The 22,808-nt window shown below is 42.8% G+C and overlaps 1 protein-coding gene across 2 annotated transcripts; it reads right to left on the reverse strand.

The window, feature by feature from the left end:
- Positions 1-1,401: 1,401 nt before the first annotated feature.
- On the reverse strand, positions 1,402-11,820 carry bcl6b (BCL6B transcription repressor). 2 transcript variants are annotated; one of them, XM_021615063.3, is made up of 11 exons: positions 11,518-11,820; positions 11,009-11,095; positions 10,627-10,853; positions 10,232-10,477; positions 9,704-9,895; positions 9,209-9,610; positions 8,954-9,036; positions 8,610-8,747; positions 8,246-8,388; positions 7,935-8,072; positions 1,402-3,603 (listed from the first exon to the last, which is right to left on the reverse strand). In XM_021615063.3, the coding sequence occupies exons 2-11, from the start codon at positions 11,039-11,041 to the stop codon at positions 3,463-3,465; spliced, it is 1,743 nt and encodes a 580-aa protein (XP_021470738.1). In that variant the 5' UTR covers positions 11,042-11,095; positions 11,518-11,820; the 3' UTR covers positions 1,402-3,462. The 2 variants fall into 2 exon arrangements, with proteins under 2 accessions (XP_021470738.1, XP_021470739.1); XM_021615064.3 differs by having other exon boundaries at positions 9,209-9,607; positions 11,518-11,672.
- Positions 11,821-22,808: the final 10,988 nt, after the last annotated feature.

Here is a 22,808-nt window from a genome sequence, read left to right on the forward strand (position 1 = left end):
TCCTCCAATGCGCTTTGATAGGAATTGAGGAAACAAGGACGGCGGCAGTGGTCACCAACATTTGCTGAGTCAAGATCACTTTCGCAGTCAGAAAGCAAGACAAGATCTCTCAGATTTTTTTTAAAACCATGACTTACATTTTTTTTATAACATTAGCCTAATACAAACAGTTCTGTAGGAATGAGGTTTGTGCAGTGAGCCTAATACATTATCACAACATATTGGCTCAATGCCTGACCTGCCAACATTGTTCCTCTCAGACCATATTATATTTCAAAACTCAAGCTTTGATAACTAAATAGATCAGTTGGTGTAGCACTTGCGAGGCACAGCTGAACATAAATTGAAATAATTAGCACATAATTCGCTTTTTTATTTTACTGGACTGATGGTACCTGCATCTGACTGTCATGGTGCTTTCAAGACCACTGGGAACTGGGGAAAAAATGAAGTCAAATCATGACGTCAGTGATCTTCATGTCGTAAAAACATGAACTCGATTATAAAACGGCAGCTGTTTGCTGTATTATTTGACAGTCTCTCTGTGGTCATGGTTTTAAGTTTTTCAATCTTAAGCAGGCTAGTATCTAACTTTGCTGTGCCCTGCGTCGACTGCCAGCACAGTAAGCGCACTGGATTTAGCCACAGATCTCCCGGTCTTCTGTGTAGGCAGTTTGTCTTTCAGACAAACCAAATGGTTCAAAATGGGAACACTTTGCTTACCCCCTGCGCAGGGCTTCTACCGCCAACAGCGCAATACAAATAAATCAAAAAAGAAGCTCAAGCTTTTATCGTTGGCTTTTCTACAGAAATGTTTGGTGATCGAATAGGAAGGCCTTGAAGATCAATCAGTTGATCACCACTGCTATAGTGGATAGTTTGAGTGCCACAGACGATGAGCTGATCAAGTCCTTCTGCCTGCCACAAGCCCATCACAGAGCAGGAAATGGGGATGACAGAGGGTGGGAGAGTTTAGCAGGGGTCGCTGCCCCTTTGCCACAGGAAGTAGTATGTTGACACACATAGTGGACGGTAGTGTGCGCTCCGCGTTAGAGCCGTGCCGGAAACAGGTGCCCGGGACTCCATTGTTCCTTCCTTCACCAACACCCAGATTCAGAGAACGGTTTGAGGAGCTGTTGGCTCCTCTGAGTCTTGCAGGTCTGAAGGGTGAGTTAATGAGAGGAAGGAAGTCTAGGGAGGAGGTGTGTTTTTTGTGTGTTAGTGTTAATATCAGTATGATAGGTAGAATACTGATTTCAGAATTCTATTGAATAATATCTGATTCTTTTCAATTAAATATTGTTTTCCTAACTGTGGTACAGGTACTTAGACTTACACAAGCCATCTCCAGGGGGTATATTATTTAGGACTTTAACACATACAACAGAAAACATTCACAACTCATTTGTAGTTAAGGTCAATCAATTTAATTTAATTAGTATAAAACAGTCCTTGTCTTTGTCCAGCAAAAGAACACCATACATTTTCAAATATCAATATCATCTCTCATCCATTTTTACAGTCGCATTATCTAGCTTTTATGCTCTGAGAGAAGATATTCCTTCATACACAAGAGACGGAAGTCCTTTGCCTGCTCGGACTCTGCACCGATGACAAGTTATAGTCTGCTATTTTAAATAAAAACCTTTAGAAAAATACAGAACGGATGTAATGGGCAAAACATCTTATCTTATATGACACCTGTCATATACATTAGACAAAGGCCCCAGGCCTTTGGTTTTAGTGTGTAAAAAATAAACATTATTTAAAGCTGACATAGTCGGGGTCTAGTCTATTCACACGTTAGTGCTTGGGGCATTATTACCTTTGTTCTTAGGGCATTATTACCTATCTCTGTATCGTTATGCAATGACATCTTTGTGGCATTGCCATCTCAAATACTCAACGGGTCCCCAATGTGTCCCGGTCCCTAAAAATAGCTGTGGCACTTGAAAATAAACAAAGCATTGGCGCAGAACTTTCTTTCACTTGCTCTATTCAACTCTACAACTTACTATAACATTCTCTCCGTCACTCTAATAAAGTCAATTCCTCATCTCATGATTCCAACCAACCATGTCAAATGTATTTTCTGTTCTAGCCACACTCCTTAGTCCTTCATCCTCATTTTCTCCCTTCTCTTCTAGCTCTGTCTGTGTCTCACTCACTCTCTACTCATAACCTCAAAACTCTCAACTTTTCAAAGCACCTCCTGGGATACAAAAACATATCATATACTACTCCCAGTAACTTTCGACAGCTCTCTTGACATGTTATCCACCTAACGCTTAAAGCGGCCTGAGACAGCCTCCAGCTCAATACCTCAGAGGAGAGGCATTGTCATCCTATCTACATATCAGCTCCAATCTCTGGCGCCGGCCACCTTTCCACAAATCCTTTACAACATCATGGTTTGATTGGCTTACAACTAGTCATGTATATGTGTTTATAATGGCCCCTCTAGCCAGTGAGTGAAACATACTTGAGTGAAACATACTTGAGCTCATGTTTTTGAGGGGCAAGGCTGAGCTCTCAATCAGGCAGGTTTGTTTGATGGGGCCAGGCAGTTTTGAATGGCATCCTATTCCTGTAGGCTCCATGAGCCCTTGTCAAAAGTAGTGCACTATATAATGTACAGGGTTCGTTTGCATAAAACATTAAGTGTTTCACTTAAGGCTTTACATTAAGAAATAATTGTCCCTTGCCTAAGGGAATTGTTTAAAGGCGTTGCATAGAGCCCCTCAAATATTTCCTTTTTACGGTAGTTTAAAGGCATGTATGGCAGACAGAGTATCTGGTTACCATGGGCATGGTCTTATTCACTGACTTAACCTCTCGTCAAAGCGGTCACTTTCATTTTGTGAGATATCAAAATGGAACTTAATTGCTTCAGAAGATAATAAACCTAGTTTCTTGTTACTTTTTTCTCAACTTGTTTATATTACTTCCTAGTATGTCAAGCTAGTTAACAGAGTAGCTATAGCTAACTAGCCAGCTACCTTTTGTAGCCGTGGATTGTGCACCTTCCATTGTTTAGCTAAGTAGCTAGCTGGTTGACTTTTTCCTTTTGTAACCAGAGCAGATGAAATCAACATTCACATCCACAAAATCTGTTTACATTGATATCCAAACTGAATGAAGCAGTTAACGGACCTCATGGGCACCATTAACTTTTTCACTTAATTTAAGGGAGAAATTCACTTTTTAAAATGTTTTGTTCAACTGATTTAAAGTTAAGAAAACTGTAAGTGAACAGATAAGGGGAAAATGAACTTAAGGTGTTTTATGCAACCAGGCCCAGGCTGCCATTTGGGACACAGCCATGGACAATAACAACACAGGAGAAACCAGGGTGGAAACTGATAAACAATCATGATTTGATTGACATAAATGTTGGGGTTATTCTTGGTATCTGTGGGGTTATGGTTAGGGGTTAAAGGTCATTAGTCAAAGGGAGGTCCGTCAACAGGCCTGCAGGATGGGCTGGTAGGGGTCGGTCAGGACCTTGTAGCGGATCTTGGTGTTGGTGACGGCGCCATGCTTCTGCCTCAGGTGGAGACGCAGCTGGCTCTTGTGGCGGAAGTGCAGGTCACACTTCTCACACTGGGAGAGAGAGACAGAGAGAAATCAAAACTCCAAACCTACAATCTGATTATTGGACAAAATTACCTGGAAGGATTCCTACTATCAAAGATTCTTATTTCCAAGCTATACAGCAAATGCTCTGGCAAACAAAAAACAGCATCTAACCTTGAACTGAGTGAGTAATGTTTAGTCTGAAGCTACTTTTTAAAGTCAAGAAGAAAAATGCATTACAATGATATATTTTACTTTATAAGGACTGAATGCTAAGTTAAGGCAACCAAGCTTGATAGGACAGAACAGATCTGACTGCCACTTCAATTAGCACTGAGATGTGAAGTGAGAGGTGTCAAAGCCCTTGAGCCCAGCAATGGCAGGAGAGTCAGCCTACCCTTCCCAAATGCCAAGGCCTTTGAAGCCCCCCTCCTGCTGTTCAGAGGTCATTACAATACAGTACCATGTGGATGTAAAAAATAAGGCATGAAAATAGTATTAAAAAGAAGCTCCTTATGGAAAACCAAGAGACACTTTTTGCTGACTATTATAAAAATGGGAACATAAGCAACTTGTTCTTCCACACAGACCATCCCCTGGCATGGCACAGTGCTATATAAACACACTACCACTGTTAAAGTGTGTGTGTGTGTGTGGGGTGGGGTTAGTGATGGATGGAGACTCAGGATGTTAACCTGTACAAGTCTAAAACAGTAATGGTACAGGGAAACCCCAAACAGTTTCAGCTGGACTTTCACATAATCAAAGAGAGAGCTCAGCAGGTTAAGCTCTACCCCGAGCGTGTCAGACCAAACCTCTTCATTATACAACACCACAGATGAGCAACCCCATACGGAAAGTCAATCTCCCAGCACAGAGTACTACTCCCTTGTTGAAATGAAGAATACATTCACCCAGCTGGAGGTAAGACAGGTGGAGCTGGAACAGCAGGTGAACACACTCCAGTCAGCACAAAAAAATAGTCCAGCTCAACACCCCCTCAACCAGACCTGGAGAGCTGGAGGTGGAGAGAGACATATCTGTACTCTGGACTGAGGTGAGACAACATCAACAGGAGATGATCAGAGTGCACGAGAGGAAAGGATCAGAGTTCTGGAGGCGAGGGGGATGGCGCGTGACAGATAACAACCCATTAGAGAGTTGGCCACCCCTGCAGAGAAGCTAGCAGAACAGCCCACCTCAGCCCCTGAGCATGGCCTCGATATCATAGCAAGACAAGACAAATTAAGAACCCCAAGCCCAGGGGATCCCACCCCCTCGGAGCACCCCCATCAGCCACCCTGATAGCCCTCCTGATAACCCCCCCACACCCACTGAGGACATACCCACGCCACAGATTGTACTCCTTATGGACTCGAATGGGAAATAGACACAAGAAAATAAACTTTTCCCAAAACACACAGTGTCTAAACTCTGGTGTTCAAACACCCAGGACGCCCTAAAGCTTCTTTCTGAGGACCAACTAGGGTCACCCAGCTATATAATAATACACACAGGCACAAATGACCTGAGAGCACAGCAGGAAAGGGTGGCCACAGCACTCAAGGGAGTGATTGAAAAAGCTCTACCCTGGACTTGAACAGCCTTTACGACCAGGTCCACCTATACGAGGCAGTAGTGCCCACCTTTGTCTGGACCCTAAAGGACATCGCCCTCAACCGCAGCCCCAACACCTCACACAGCAGCAACAGATCAATAGACACCCCACCCAGACCAGCGAGACACTCTCGCAGACCTGCGGGACCCCCCCCCCCCCCCCTAGACCTACACATAGAGGACCAAAGCCGAGAGGACCTACATCAGCAACACCAACCACACCACCAACCTACCAAAGAACAATTAGGCAACAACAAATTAAATCCCTTTTAGACAATTTCCTGGACAAAACGTTCCACTGTTATAGTGAAGGTGTAAACTTGTCAGTAGAAAACCTAAACAGTATATTTGACCTCTCAGCTTCCCTATCAAGTAAAAAAAATTCAAACAGAAAACCAAAGAAAATTAACAACAATGGCAAATGGTTTGATGATGAATGAATAAACCTAAGAAAGAAATTTAGAAACCTATCCAACCATTCACTATGGTGAATCACAAACCATACATTAATACACTACGGAAAAATAAGGAACATCACGTCCGAAATCAGCTCAATGTAATTGAAGAATCAATAGACTAACCACTTCTGGGAAAATTGGAAAACACTAAACAAACAACAACACGAGTTATCTGTCCAAAATGGAGATGTATGGGTAAACCACATCTCCAATCTTTTTGGCCCTATAACAAAGAACAAACAGCAAAAACATTTACATGATCAAATATAAAAATCTTAGAATCAACAATTAAAGACTACCAGAACACACTGGATTCTCTAATTACATTGAATGAACTACAGGACAAAATACAAACCCAAAAAGGCCTGTGGTGTTGATGGTATCCTCAATGAAATTATAAAATATACTTAAAATCTTTAACACCTTCCTTGGCTCTAGCATCTTCCCCAATATTTGGAACCAAGGACTGATCACCCCAATCCACAAAAGTGGAGAAAAATACTGAGCAAATTGGCTTTTTACCAAACTACCATACGACAGACAACGTATTCATCCTGCACACCCTAATTGACAAACAAACAAACCAAAACAAAGGCAAAGTCTTCTCATGCTTTGTTGATTTCAATTTGGCATGAGGGTCTGCTGTAATTGAAAAAAATGGATGGAAAGCGGTGTTGGGGGAAAAATACCTACATACCTTGACGTAAACATCAGTGCAACAGGTAACTTCCACAAAGCTGTGAACGATCTGAGAGACGAGGCAAGAATGGCCTTCTACGCCATAAAAAGGAACATAAAATTTGACAAACCAGTTAGGATCTGGCTAAAAATACTTGAATCAGTTATAGAACCCATTGTCCTTTATGGTTGTGAGGTCTGGGGTCCACTCACCAACCAAGATTTCTCAAAGTGGGACAAACACCAAATTGAGACTCTACATGCAGAATTATTCAAAAATATCCCCTGTGTACAATGTAAAACACCAAATAATGCATGAGGAGCAGAATTAGACCAATATGTGCACACTGCCCACAAAATGAGGTGGGAAATTAGCTGCACTTTCTAACCTGCCAAATGTAAGATAGCCTAGTGATTAGAGCGTTGGACTAGTAACCGGAAGGTTGCAAGATCGAATCCCAGAGCTGACAAGGTAAAAATCTGTCGTTCTGTCCCTGAACAAGGCAGTTAACCCACTGTTCCTAGGCCGTCATTGAAAATAAGAATGTGTTCTTAACTGGCTTGCCTAGTTAAATTAAGGTAAAAGAAAAATATTAGACATGTAAAACACCAAATAATGCATGCAGAGCAGAATTAGACCGTTGCCCACTAATGATCAAAATCCAGAAAAGAGAAGTGATTTCCATAACAAAGCCATCACCTACAGAGAGATGAGAAGGGAAGATTTCCCTAAGCTGGACTTGGGGCTCTGTTCACAAACAGACCCCACAGAGCAACACAATTAGACCCAACCAAATAATGAGAAAACTAAAAGATAATTGGGAAAAAATTACAAAAAAACAGCAAAATAGAATTCTATTTGCCCCTAAACAGAAAGTGACCCAAACTTAAGGAAAGCTTTAACTATGTACAGACTCAGTGAGCATAGCCTTGTTATTGAGAAAGGCCACCGTAGGCAGACCTGGCTCTCAAGAGAAGACCGGCTATGTGCTCACTGCCCACAAAATGAGGTGGAAACTGAGCTGCACTTCCTATCCTCCTGTCAAATGTGTGACCATATTAGAGACACATATTTCCCTCAGATTACACAGATCCACAAAGAATTTGAAAACGCAGCCAATTTTTATAAACTCCCATTTCTACTGGGTGAAATATCAGTGTGTCATCACAGCAGCAAGATCTGTGACTTGTTGTCGCAAGAAAAGGGCAACCAGTGAAGAACAATCACCATTGTAAATACAATATTTATGTTTATTTATTTTCCCTTTTGTACTTCCAACTATTTGCACATCGTTACAACACTGTACATAGCCATAATATGACATTCTTTTGGAACTTCTGTGAGTGTAATGTTTACTGTTCATTTTTATTGTTTATTATATACTTCACTTGCTTTGGCAATGTTAACATACAGTATATGAGAGAGAGAGAGGAATCTATATCATCATTGAATAACGGCGTGTACACTAGCAAGAGGTCAAACACAAGAGGTGTGTGCACGTGTGCATGCTTGCCTACCTGCATGCGGGCGTGCATTATGTGTGTGTCTGTGTCTGCACACGTACTGTATGTGTGTGTTTTGTCATGTATGGGTAGTATACTCACAGTGTAAGGCTTCTCTCCAGTGTGAATGCGCAGGTGACTCTTCAGGGTCTGCAGGTGACGGAAGCGAGTGCCGCAGGTGTGACAGGGATAAGGCTTCTCCCCCGTGTGAATCAGAACATGGGCTCGCAAGTGGGCCACCTGTAAGACCACAGACACACAAGTCAACCAGATGAACGTTGCTAAATAACGTATAACATCAACCGACGACTTTAGTTTGATCTTACACTTTGGTCCTCCACACACACTCCTTTCCCGCCACACACACATATCCTCTCTCCAACCCCTGTCCCTCGTCAGTGGTGGGTCCTCACCTGAACGAATCGGGCCCCGCAGGTATCACAGCGGTAGGGCTTCTCTCCGGAGTGGATGCGGGAGTGCGTCTTCAGGTTGGCGGGCCGGTTGAACTGGGCACCGCACACGTTGCAGCGGTAAGGCTTGTCTCCTGCAATGGGGGCTGGAAAAGAAGGGAAAGGGAAGGTCAGCAAATGAAACATACACACACCAACTACCTGTGGCGATAATCAACTGTAATAAGGAGCCATTATCATAATACTTAACTGTCCAAACTGCTGCAAACCATCCGTTTGATACTATGATGATAAATGGCACCTAAACATTGTGTGTGTGTGTGTGTGTTAAATAACGTCATCAGATGTGATGGGTTATATGCCTCACCTGTGCAGGCAGTCTTTATCACGCTCAGGTTGCCGGAGTAACAGAATGGCAAGCCGTAATTCTCACGCTTAATTGGGTGTTGGCAGTGGTGGGCGGCCTCTGGCTCCAATGGGCGTGGTGCCAGACAGCAAGGCGAGACTGAGAGGGAGGTGCAGAGAAATATTATACATCAATACATATCTCATATATTAACATATGACTGTATGTATATTATAAACATATATATATATATATATATATATATATATATATACACTTATGATCTGTCACTCCTTAGCTGAAGAAAATATGTTTTCTACATGTTATCTCTGCTGCTGCTGAGTGAGGTAGTAAGGTTGCAGTACCTGTTCCTTCCTTGTGGGTGGGGGGCTCCATGGGGGGTTCCACAGGGTGGGCTGGCAGCCCTGGGTGGGGAACCAGGGGAGGGCTGCAGCCAGGGACATCATAGCAGGAGGAAAGAATATAGTCAGTGCCAACTTAAACTATCTCCTTGGACAGACAAGGTCCCTTAGAACGTTTACTGTCAACATGACTTAGAGGTTGAGATAGCACTATCTTAAAGGCTTTGTTTCATCATATGCATAATACTGACAACACACCTTTCATTTTGTCCGGATCCTTCCCTTGGCCACGCCTCCATAGGTGGCTTCAATGTCACTTCCATCCTATCAGAGGTGGGGATGTGGTCAAGCTGCTGCCGGCCCTCCTCAGGCTCCTCCTCCTTCACCGTGTTTTCGGCACAGAGGGGGTTGAGGACAATGTACTTGTATTTCTTCCAATTGCAGGCTTTGGGGTCAGGGTTGCGCTTGGGTTCACCTAGATTACAGGTGTTGGACTCCGCAGGAGAGTTGGGCTGACAGCTGGAGCGAGACGGGCTGTCTGGAGAAGGGGTGGAGGCCAGGATGGGTGATTCAGGCTCCTGCTTTAGTTCCTTTGACCTGGGCTCGCGGGTCAGGAAAGTCCCTGGCTGCAGACAGGCCCGGACGTTTCCAGGGACCCTGCTGGACAAACAAAGGAACTCATGTGATGATCTAGCTGAACTCAGACAATGGGACATTGGCCCACACTTTACAGAGACACACACACACACACACCTGGCCGAGTCATGACACATACGACCCTCAGCCTCCGCTGCGGACTGGGAGGGGGTGGAGACAACGAGGACAGATGGGCGGGGTCTTCCATTGACAGGGGGATTAAGAGGAGCTCCCCCTGAGAGTGCTGCAGACATTACAGACACCGTGGAGTCCAGCTTCATTTGAGGGGGCGTCCCTCTCATCCTCTCACTGTAAACAAAAGGAACTGTCAGGTAACGCCTGTCAATCATATTTTATCATATCAGCCAGGGCGCCCATAGGAGAGACTTAGAAGCCTATTTAAAGTTTACAATAGTCAGTTGTACTGTACATTTAATGCCTCACACAATTGAAAACACAATTTAGAGCTTAAAAAGCATGCAACTAACTGAAATGATTATCTACGTTTACCCTAATTTAAAGTCTCTCTGTCACCATTCTTTCAGTGAATGCACTTTTTACTCTAATCCTGTAAACTACCATTATCACTCCCACCCCTCCAGCCTCCCAACACTCACCCATTGACTTCTATAGAAAGGGGTTCACCTGTGTAACATGAAAGCTCTGCAGGCGTCAGCCACGTGGTCCATCTGCAGGTAGGTGGCGACGGAGAGCACTCCGGGGACTGTGCGTGGCGTGAGGGGCAGCTGGGAGGTGTACATGAAGTCCAGGAGCAGGGAGACGCTGGAGGGGTCCAGGGAGTCAGGGAGTGACAGGGTCAGGGCCTGGCCTCCAGCACCACTCCATCCAGGAGAGGACACACGACGGGAGTACAGGGAGTAGAAGAACCCACTAAGAGAGACGGAGAGAAAGGAGTGAGTGAGTATTTTAAGAGTAAAATAATCCCACAGCTCCCCCCCCTCGCAAAGTAGAACAAAAACAAGAAGAACAATAACAAAAAGACCAGGAAAATGACAATGAATATTATTATCTGAGCTAACCTGCATGCAATGAGCACAGCACAGTGTGCCTGCAGTCGGGCAGGGCCCACCACCAGGGTGGCATCGGTCAGAATGTTCTGGTGCCTCAGCTCGTTCAGATTCAGCAGGACGTCGTTGGAGTGGCGAGTAAACTCCTTTACATATCCCTGCGCAGCAGCCGCTTCAGACCCCGTCGCCTCATGCCTCCCTCCAACCCTATATCCCTCCACCACCTGGATCTTGCTCATCTTTTGTTTGGGAGATAAAGGAAAAGACAGACTTGTTTTCACAGAATATAATTTCATTATAGTAGAATTACAATGGCACTAGGTATATTATGGAAGTCTCTGAAATGTATCATATACTGTCCCAGTCAAAGTGCAGCTGCCTCACATTGACCTACCCTGTTGCAGAAGACACCAGCTAGAGAAAACATGGAGGGCAGTCTCCTGGACGCCTCTGTTAGGTGAGACCAGCTCCCTACTCGTACCTGCACGAAGCAAAACAAGACGACACTGAAACATAGTGCAACTTTACGAAACACTGTGTAATTAATGTACCTGATGTACTGACACATCCCCATTTTATGTAATTACATATCTGTCATGTTGTAAGAAATGTAATATAGCCACAGAAAGAGATTCTTATTCACACATAATTCACCCTCCAGGTGCCACCATGTTGAAAAAATGTACACTTAGACAGAAAAGTTACAAGATGGTACATGAACATCCAATCACACCAATCCAGGCAACACGTAAATATTATGAACAATTATATATATATATATATATATATATATATATATATATATAATACGTATATATATAATACATATATATATAATACGTATATATATATATATATATATATATATATATACGTTTACAAAACGTCTAGGTTACCACTTACCCCGACCAGCAGGGACGAGAACCAATGCGCACGATGCTGTCCTCACAACCCTCAGTTCAACTCTCAGGTTCCTCAATCTGTAACTAACTGTCTTCAGGCTAGGCTGGGCAATAACCTACTCCCTCCACCACAGTTGTCTGAGCAAGACTGTCCAGGGTAGCCAGAGGGAGGGGAGTCTTTATAATGTTGCGCAGGAAGCCTGATTCCGACCAGGGCCGCTCATGTCCTCTTTCCTCAACAGCCCACGCCTACCCTGGAAGCTGTGCTGCCTACAGCAGGAAAAGGCTCAAGCCCAAACCCAGTGCTCCAACTCGGCGGGCGGGGTATTTTTAGTGGACTATTAGTTTTCTAACGCCTCTACAAAGTGATGGCAGGAAAGTGGCGTGTGTTTTTGCGCCGAGTAGGGAAAAAAATGTATATGAGGATCCTAAGGGAAGAGGGATGGTGAGAGTGAGGCTATCCAGGAGTTTACCCTCAGGGTTAGAGAAGACCATCCTCCACCATGGACTAGCAATGCCTTCCTCCCTCTGAGGAAACTGTCGGGGAGGAAGTTTGAAGAACACCTACATGTTAGATAAACAAACCTCGTTCCAACCTCAAAGCCTGCCCCATGGGAGAGAGGCTCTTCAGATATTAGATAAGGGCTAACTCTTCAAACACGGTATAGAACGAGCAGAAGCAAGTGACTTGAATGACTTAACCTTGCACTTCCACATACATCAGGCTGGACAATTGGAACATGTTACATTGTCTGTCACACCAGACACATATAGTATCCTTCCTCAACTTACTGCAACTTAGGGTTAGCAAGCGGCAAAATCAGAGCTATTTTACAGACGCTCTAAATAACATCAAATGTTATCTAAATGTTGAGTATATTTCTGAGGTGACAGATCCAGGTGAACATGGAGTTGTGAGGGCTCCATAAAGGCTTCCGGAAGTTTCTGGCCTGCTGCCAGAGGGGAGGAAGGAAACGGGAGAGTGGGGTGAGGAGGGTGGTGGGGGAGATGGGAGATACCCTCTCCCTGGCTTGCAAAACAACAACCCCCAAGATTGATAGAAATGTAGAGGACAGATGTGCAGGAACTGCCGAACACACACACATAATGCTACACACACACACACACACACACAAAGCACTACAGAAACAAAGCGCCACACACACACACACACACCATCTCTGAATACATCCTGCAAGGCGCACCGAGATGAGGAGGAAAACGCCCGCGCAGGACATCCGTCAATAAGAAGATTATTTTGGGGGGGGGAGGGTAGCTATCAAAGGTCACCAATAAAAAAATTAAAAAACAAGCGGAAAAGTTAGCTAATCTTAAGCACATCCTAGGTTCACAAAGAGTTGCATCACATTACAATACACAGGCCTAACAGAGGGGCTGCTTCAGCACACCATGGACTTCAGATCAAAGAATTCTGACCGAACAGGAGGACCTTGAGCGAGCTTCAAGGCGTCTGCCGGTCAGTCAAGGCCAGAAGTAGATAAGTGTGTAGAGAGAGAGGCCGCGCCCTTGCAGAAACAGCACATATTTCACAGGGATGATGCAAGCTGCAAACCTGAGGTTTCCCACCATATCAAAGCTCTGAATCTATCATGTCGATACAGATAATACTCACCGCAAATTGAAGTAGGGCGTAAAAAGCTATTATCATGAAACAACAAATCCCACTTACTTCAAGGACTGTTGAAGCCAACCCAAATCAAAGAGGTGAAAAACTATTCATACAAATGTTCTGTCAGTGAATATCTCAGAAGAATGTTGTAGGAATTGAAATATACCGTATGTGTACAAGCTGCATACAATGGCAAATCAACCAATATGGCCATGTTTGGGTATAAACCCTGTGTTTAAATGCGAGTCGGAAGCAAAGTGTTTTACGAGGGGTGTTGTGTGCGTGTGTGTCCTTGTGCTTTTATTTGTTTTGATGGAGGCCGGATCAATTGTGTCTTGTAAAAAAAATGAAAAAAGAAAAACAACATTTAAGAAAACAGAGAATTAGATGTAGCTTAAGTCTAGGATACTTCCAGGCATTGTGAGAGGAACGGAAGAGGGGGGCGGTTGAGGAAAAGTGAGAACATTACTAATCAGGTTCGCCAATGGGCGGAAGCCATTCAGTCTGTCCAGTTGGCAAGGCTGTGCTAAGCTAATAGACTTCCCTGTTTCACCTAGTCTGTCAAAGGCCAATACCATGTCCATGTGAATGATTATCAAAACATTTGTTTACAGTGTTGTAGTTACTGTAGTGTGCTGTGGTTATCATTTTGATACTGTACAGGACTAAACACCGGTTGGGTGAAATATCACATCTGTACAGTAGCATTGTGGTTATATAATCGAGGACAAAGGTCAAGAAACTTTGAAAATAAAAGAAAACAAGACATAGCGCAATGTAAAGTTAAAGAACACTACAATACTTTGCTTATGCACATTTTTCATAATGCATTTGACAATTCATTCTTCCAAGTTTTACTATATTTCCTATTTGGCTTCTGATTCACAAGCACAAATCATGCAATTCAGGGGAAACTCTTGATTGGGCTGTCGCTGTGTTGCTTGGGGAAATACCTTATTTACTGCATACCTTAAAAGGCAAGTGCTGATACTAAAGCTCCGACAGTCTAATTCAATAGCTGGTGCAAAAGGGTTGACACAATAACACAGATTCACATAAACTGTGTCTTCCTGTTCTTGCAGAGAATTCTGGACATATAAGGGCATGCTGGAAGCACTTTCCGGACAGAGGAGAATAGAGGATGGGGAGGGAGGGAGGGAGGGGTGTGGGTCTACTTGTTTGTCCCCTTTGGACGATTGTAGGGGGGCAGGAATGAGAGGGGAAAAGAACAGAGAAGCATTGCAATGAAAAACAATAAAGCAAAACATTTCAAAAGAGCTTCCTTTGAAGCTCTGGGGAGATAAACGAGTCCTCTAGCATGCTTATTGGTGGGACCTGAGAGAGAATGTCTATGGTTTGTTGAGGATCTAGTGCTTCTGTCCCCAACCAAGGAGGGCCTATAGCAGCACCTACATCTTCTGCACAGATTCTGTCAGACCTGGGCCCTGACCGTAAATCTCAGTAAGACAAAAAATAATGGTGTTCCAAAAAAGGTCCAGTTGCCAGGACCACAAATACAAATTCCATCTAGGCACCGTTGCCCTAGAGCACACAAAAAACGATATATACTTTGGCCTAAACATCAGTGCCACAGGTAACTTCCACAAAGCTGTGAACGATCTGAGAGACAAGGCAAGAAGGGTCTTCTACGCCATCAAAAGGAACATAAAATTCGACATACCAATTAGGATCTGGCTAAAAATACTTGAATCAGTTATAGAACCCATTGTCCTTTACGGTTGTTAGGTCTGGAGTCTTTTCACCAACCGAGAATTCACAAAGTGGGACAAACACCAAATTGAGACTCTGCATGCAGAATTCTGCAAAAAATCCTCTGTGTACAATGTAAAACATCAAATAATGCATGAGGAGCAGAATTAGGCCGATATGTGCACACTGCCCACAAAAAAAGGTGGAAAATTAGCTGCACTTCCTAACCTCCTGCCAAATGTATGACCATATTAGAGACACATATTTCCCTCAGATTAAACAGATCCACAAAGAATTCGAAAACATAACCCAATTTTGATAAACTCGTGTATCTATTGGGTGAAATACCAGTGTCTCTATTCCTAATAAAGGTCTCTATTCCTTTGGAACTTTTGTGAGTATAACGTTTACTGTTCATTTATATTGTTTTTTATTTCCCTTTTTATTATCTATTTCACTTGCTTTGGCAATGTAAACATATGTTTCCCATGCCAATAAAGCCCCTTAAATTGAAATAGAATTTAATTGAGTGAGGGGGGGGGGGGGGGGGGGGGTCCTATCCAGAGCGTTCGGAAAGTCTGCAAGGGTGGAAATCTCTTTCCCGGCATGGGAGCAGTAGACTTGACACTCATTTGGGAAAAGTGGAAAACATGAATAAATCAACATTAATTGGTTCATATTAGGAAATACTGTCATATTACAGGTTGTGAAATGCAAGAGCCATGAATTTACATTGTCAATAAATTACTATTTGGTCTGCGAAAGCAGGTGTTAAATGGTGTGTGTGTGCGATCAAGTACATAACACAGTAGTAAGGCAGCTTATGTGCTTTTAATAATAATTCAATGATGATTTGAGTGCTTCAATTTTGTCCCGACCCAAATTTCTGCAGGCCCACACACCAACGAATTGAATGACATGAAGAAATGCTAATCAGGTTCAAAGGTTTTGGAATAATCTGTTGCTAAAAGAGGGTGTCGTGGCAGAAATGTAGTGAGGTAAGAGGTTAAAGTCCTCTTTTCAGAGGAGAAACCCAAGTTCAGAATGTGACCGACAGGGCTCTGTATAATGTCTGGGTATCAGGATGAACCCACTTGACTTGACGGTTTATTTATATAGGTAGGCCTCCAAGTAAAATACATGTTTTCTAGATTTTTCATAGCAGAATAACACATTTAACATTTATAACCATTAAGTACTTGAAAATGCTGTTTTTACTGGTGCAAGTAGTCTTTGGCAAAGCAACAAAAAAAAGAGTCAATAAACAAAATGACCAATAAATAAATTGAATATGGCAATAACTGAGATAAAAACCCAACTGCCAAACACTTCCCTGGCAACTACACATCTTTGTCTATTTATCGAGGCTACAGGACAGCCCTTTTCATTATTTTGTCTTCAACATACTTTATTAGCCTATGTAATTGTAAAATATGGACCTTGTAGCAGTGGTAAGGGCATGAAAACAACACAAGGCGAGGCAGGTTGACGTGCTCAGAGTGTAGATTTATTTACAGGTCTTTGGTGATCCAATGGTGAAAGCGCCATATCATACAAAATATACAAGTAGATTTACCAAATATACACGGGTATTAGCCCAAAATAAATAGCCTCTGTATCAGGCTTAACCTGTCCTATCTGATAAACCAAATCGATACAATACAGTACATAATAAGCATAAGAAACGGTTGGCTATGAAATTAAAATGTATTGCAGGTCTATCAAACATGAAACAGACATGTCTACGTGTTTCAATAAACTGTAAGGTAATGGAGCGATGAAACCCTAGCAATTATTGCAGTATTAGATGGGAAATAGATTTACCACATAGTGCCTATGCATTTAAACATGTGAAAGCAACAGCAAATAGTTTAATTAACAAGAGAAAAGTGCAAGTTGAGAACAGCGCTTATGGTGCTTCCTTGCCACATTAGATTTGAACAATACATTCCAAATGCAAACTTCATAAGTAAATGATCAATATCAAGCAATCGTTACATACCAAAAGACCAGTAGTCCTATGCTAGTAATTGTTGCCCCATTACTGGTTAGCTTGCAATGTAAACAGTTCATATTCTTGATCAGCAAACTATTTTTGGAGCGGCATATTTATTTTTATGGTAAACCTCTCTCACTACAATTTAACGTTTGCGCTGCACCGAATCCTGTAGCTGTCCAGCAAATCAGCAGTCTGTTCGCGAGCTCACAAGACATATGTTGATTGACAGTTTTTTGGTCCAATCGGAGTGCCAATCTGCATTTTGTTTTTTTTACAAGGGCGGTGATGCGGCTACTGTTTCTGGCTGCGTGTAGATTAATCCATGTAGACTGTGCCACAAAACGAGTGACAAAACATTACAAAACCTGGCCAGATAATTTCAAGTCATCAGTCTCAAGCCAAAGTTGAGTCTGGAGTCTTGATGCTCCAAGTCCAGTCTCAAGTCATCAAATGTGTGATTTGAGTCAGACTCAAATCCAAGTCATGTGACTCCAGTCCACAACTCTGGTTCAGTGCGTCGGACCAGTAGCCGACTAGGTGAAGAATCTGTCGATGTGCCCTTGAGCATGGCATTACCCTAATTGCTCCTGTAACTCAGTCTGGCTAGGTGCTAAACGACTAAAATGTAAATGTAAAATGTAGCTCGAAATCCATTCATACATTTCCATCTAGACTGCATCATGTCTGTCTGTCTACTGTAACTATCCTACTTGACCGGGTATAGCTGATATCAAGGCCATTTATTGTAGAATCCCTAGTAGGTGGTAGGTAAATGAATGAGTGATGTCTCAGTGTTCTTCTTGGTAGAAGTCCTCCAAGAAACATTAGAGAGGGCCAAGAACCCCAGGGAGGACCTCCAGGGTGGAGTAGATTCTAGACTCAAGGCATTTCAGTCTAGCAACTCTAGAGCTCTCAGTCCAAATCAGGTCAGAATGTGGATAATCCAATGGATTATGCTTTTAGTCGAATGGTCAAAATTGTCAACAAATATGGTCAATATGACTTTTTTTTGCATTTTCATAGGCTTCTACCAACATTAAAGACCCTCTTAAATGTTGTTTAAAAGAAGTTCCCAGCAGCCTATGTCCATAGGTGCAGCTTCGATACAAAAAATTTGTTCCTGTACCCAAGAAAATGAAGGTAACTGAACAAAATGACTATCGCCCCTGGCACTCACTTCTGTCATCATAGAGTGCTTTGGGAGGCTAGTTAAGGATCATATCGGCTCCACCTTACCGACACCCTAGAACAGGGGTGGGCAACTCCAGTCCTCGATGGCCTGATTGGTGTCACACTTTTTCTCCATCCCTAGCAAACACAGCTGATTAATCAAATTGCATTCTAAACTGATGATCATGATTAAGGGATTATTGTGCAACTACTTCCTGTCAGGACGACCTCAGGTGGTGAAGGTAGGCAACAACACCTCTGCCACGCTGATCTTCAACACGGGGGCCCCACAAGGGTGCGTGCTCAGCCCCCTCATGTACTCCCTGTTCACCCATGACTGCGTGGCCACAGACGTCTCCAACTCAATCATCAAGTTTGCTGATGACACAACAGTGGTAGGCCTGTCTACCAACAATGACGAGACAGCCTATAGGGAGGAGGTGAGGGCCCTGGTGGATTGGTGGCAGGAAAATAACGGTGCTGCAGTGGAGAGGGTGAAAAGCTTCAAGTTCCTCGTTGTGCACTTACAACCTGAATTGGTCCATCCACACAGACAGTGTGGTGAAGAAGGCACAAAAGTGTCTCTTCAACCTCAGGAGGCTGGAGAAATTCGTCTTGGCCCCTAAGACCCTCTCAAACTTCTACAGATGCACCATTGAGAGCATCCTGTCGAGCTGTATCACCACCTGGTACAGCAATTGCACCGGCCGCAACCGCAGGGCTTTCCAGAGGGTGGTGCATCAGCCCAACGAATGACTTGGGGCATACTGCCTGCCCTCCAGGACATCTACCATCCGATACTCTACCCTGCACCTGAGAGACTGCTGCCCTATGTGCATATGTAACAGTAGAACTTTAGACCGTGCATATGTAACAGTAGAACTTTAGACCGTCCCCTCGCCCATACCCGGGCGCGAACCAGGGACCCTCTGCACACATCAACAACAGTCACCCACGAAGCATCGTTACCCATCGCTCCACAAAAGCCGCGGCCCTTGCAGAGCAAGGGGAACTACTACTTCAAGGTCTCAGAGCAATTGACGTCACCGATTGAAACGCTATTTAGCGAGCACCACCGCTAACTAAGCTAGCGTTTCACATCCGTTACACATGGTCATTGAATACTCGTCAATGTAATAATGTTTTCATAATGTTTTACCCACTTCAAATGTACCCTTGATTTTCTTGCGTTATAGCCTTATTCTAAATAAATAAATAAAAAATGTTCCTCGTCATTTTACACACAATACCCCATAATGACAAAGTGAAAACAGGTTTTTAGATATGTATTACAAATTTAAAAAACAGAAATACCTTATTTACGTAAGTATTCAGACTTGAAATTGAGTTCAGGTGCATCCTGTTTCCATTGATCATCTTTGAGATGTTTTTAGAACTTGATTGGAGTCCACCTGTGGTAAATTAAATTGATTGGACATGATTTGGAAAGGCACACACCCTTCTATATTAGGTCCCACAGTTGACAGTGAATGTCAGAGCAAAAACCAATCCATGAGGTTGAAGGAATTGTCTATAGAGCTCCGAGACAGAATTGTGTTGAGGCTCAGACTTGGGGAAGGGTACCAAAACATTTCAGCAGCATTGAAGGTCCCCAAGAACACAGTCGCCTTCATTCTTAAATGAAAGAAGTTTGGAACAACCAAGACTCTTCCTAGAGCTGGCCACCTGGCCAAACTAAGCAATCGGGGGAAAAGGGCTTGGTCAGGGAGGTGACCAAGAATCCGATGCTCACTCTGACAGAGCTCCATAGTTCCTCTGTGGAGATGGAAGAACCTTCCAGAAGGACAACCATCTCAGCAGCACTCCACTAATCAGGCCTTTATGGTAGAGTGACCAGACAGAAGCCACTTCTCAGTAAAAGGCACATGACAGCCTGCTTTGAGTTTGCCAAAAGGCACCTAAAGGACTCTCAGACCATGAGAAAAAAGATGATTTGGTCTGATGAAACCAAGATTGAACTCTCTTGCCTGAATGCCAAGCGTCACGTCTGGAGGAAACCTGGCATCATCCCTACGGCGAAGCATGTTGGTGGCAGCATCATGCTGTGGGGATGTTTTTCAGTGGCAGGGACTGGGAGACTAGTGAGGATCGAGGGAAAGATGAACGGAGCAAAGTACAGAGAGATCCTTGATGAAACCTGCTCCAGAGCGCTCAGGGCCTCAGACTTGGGCGAAGGTTCACCTTCTAACAGGACAACGGCACTAAGTACACAGCCAAGACAAAGCAGGAGTGGCTTCGGGACAAGTCTCTAAATGAGTGGACCAGCCAGAGCCCAGACTTGAACCTGATCGAAAATCTCTGGAGATTAGCTGTGCCACGACGTTTCCCATCCAACCTGACAGAGCTTGAGAAGATCTGCAGAGAAGAATGGGAGAAGCTCCCCAAATACAGGTGTGCCAAGCTGCCACCCCCGTGCTTCACAGTTGGGATGGTGTGCTTCAGCTTGCAAGCCTCCACCTTTTTCCTCCAAACATAACGATGGTCATTATGGCCAAATAGTTCCATTTTTGTTTCATCAGACCAGAGGACATTTTTCCAAATAGTACGATCTTTGTCCCCATGTGTAGTTGCAAAACGTAGTCTGGCTTTTTTATGGCGGTTTTGGAGCAGTGACTTATTCCTTGCTGAGCGGCCTTTCAGGTTATGTCGATTATAGGACTCATTTTACTGTGGATATAGATAATTTTGTAACTGTTTCCTCCAGCATCTTCACAAGGTCCTTTGCTGTTGTTGATTTGCACTTTTCACACCAAAGTACGTTCATCTCTAGGAGACAGAACGTGTCTCTTTCCTGAGCGTTATGATGGCTGCGTGGTCCCATGGTGTTTATACTTGCGTACTATTGTTTGTACAGATGAATGTGGTACCTTCAGGCATTTGGAAATTGCTCCCAAGGATGAACCAGATTTGTGGAGATATACACATTTTTTGAGGTCTTGGCTGATTTCTTTTGATTTTCCCATGATGTCAAGCAAAGATGCACCGAGTTTGAAGGTTGGCCTTGAAATACATCCACAGGTACACCTCCAATTGACTCAAGTTATGTCAATAAGCCTATCAGAAGCTTCTAAAGCCAAGACATCGTTTTCTGAAATTTTCCAAGCTGTTTAAAGGCACAGTCAAATTAGTGTATGTAAACTTCTTGACTCACTGGAATTGTGATACATTGAATTTTAAGTGAAATAATCTGTCTGTAAACAATTGTTGGGAAAATGACTTAGATGCCCTAACCGACTTGCCAAAACTATAGTTTGTTAACAAGAAAGTTGTGTAGTGGTTGAAAAATGAGTTTTAATGACTCCAACCTAAGTGTATGTAAACTTCCGACTTCAACTGTACATACTGTACAGTGCATATATATTTATATTCCGGACTCTGACATTGGTCTTTCTGATATTTCTTAATTTTTATTTGGGGGGGATTTGTGTGTATTATTAAGTACACTGACTGCAGTGTTGGAGCTAGAAACATAAGCATTTTGCTGCACCTACGATAGCATCTGCAGAATACAGTATGTGTACCCGATCAATACATTTTTATTTGATTTTAATTCCGATTCTAAGAATCTGAAGCAAGACATATTTTCTGAGTCTGACGTTCCAAGAGAGGGACGTTCCATTGTGGATGTTCTAAAGGAGCATTCCCAAATCTGTTTTGACAAATTGGGCCACAGGTGATCACAGACTGTGTTTGTGAGATTACAGAGTTGGTGACGTCACTGAATAGAGAGATACATTTTGACCAAAAATAAATGTTAGGCCCTATTGTCCTTTATATTTTAATTGGCTATCAAATTAAAATGAATGTGTTATTTGGTTTATTTTTCTTTGTGAAATGTGTGGTGACCAATGCGTAGAAAACATTTAATTAGCTTATCCTACATTTTAAAATACATATAGGCCTATTGAACTTTTGTCTGACAAACACTTGTAATGCATGATGTGCTCATGATACTCCATGATTTTTCCCCCTTTTTTTTTGCAGAAAAACCAGTATACATGCAAGAAGTATACAAACAAACAATGATAACGTATGCTAGGGGGCACCACACATTTCAGATTATACAAAAACATTAAAAGAAACACATATATTGTTTTAACAGTTTTCTTATTAGAATAATGTTGAATGGTCTTAATGTACTGCTCGAATTCCTTATTGAAAACACGGAAGAGTGTTTTTTTGATTCGTGAATTGACATTTATGAATGTGACATTTTTCCATTAGCACAATTAGTTTGATGAGGTCAAATTGTTTTTCTTTATATCCTTATTATGGTTAAGGAAACCGAGCAGCACATTCTCCCATAAACAAAAGTCATCAAGAATATTAACAATTATAAAACTATGAATATCTTTCCAGAACTTTTTTACATGTAGACAATATCAAAATAAATGCCAAACTGTTTCTGGATGCTCAACACAAAAAGCACAGTTAATGTTAATGTCTATTTTTGAGTTCAGGCAATGATTCGCAGGGTAATACTTATGGATAATTCTGAAAGACACCTCTTTGACCTTGTTAACAAGCAGATATTTGTGTGGTAATAACCAGACTTTTTTCCAACAGATATTATTGACAAATGTAATCCAGCAACTTGTGACATAAGGAATGGATACAATATCGCTTTGAAAAAAAGCATGTATAGATCTGTTGTTCAGAGGGAGCAAGGAGAAACACATGTTTCCTATTGGTGAGTCAACTGGAAGCGAGGGTAGATGAGAAGAAGGTGAGGTCTGGTTACACATCTGCCTACCTGCCTTAT

Source organism: Oncorhynchus mykiss, chromosome 9, assembly GCF_057628025.1.
Source record: "Oncorhynchus mykiss isolate SJ-2025 chromosome 9, ASM5762802v1, whole genome shotgun sequence".
Taxonomy (NCBI): domain Eukaryota; kingdom Metazoa; phylum Chordata; class Actinopteri; order Salmoniformes; family Salmonidae; genus Oncorhynchus; species Oncorhynchus mykiss.

Bases quoted from the DNA above. Each gene is read 5' to 3' on its own strand.
- bcl6b (XM_021615063.3), bottom strand. From the start codon at position 11,041: ATGTTTTCTCTAGCTGGTGTCTTCTGCAACAGG. The intron at 9,896-10,231 runs GTGAACCCCTTT...TTTTGTTTACAG, and splicing joins AGAGCTTTCATGTTACACAG to TGAGAGGATGAGAGGGACGC. The intron at 3,604-7,934 runs GTGAGTATACTA...TCTCTCTCCCAG, and splicing joins CTGGAGAGAAGCCTTACACT to TGTGAGAAGTGTGACCTGCA.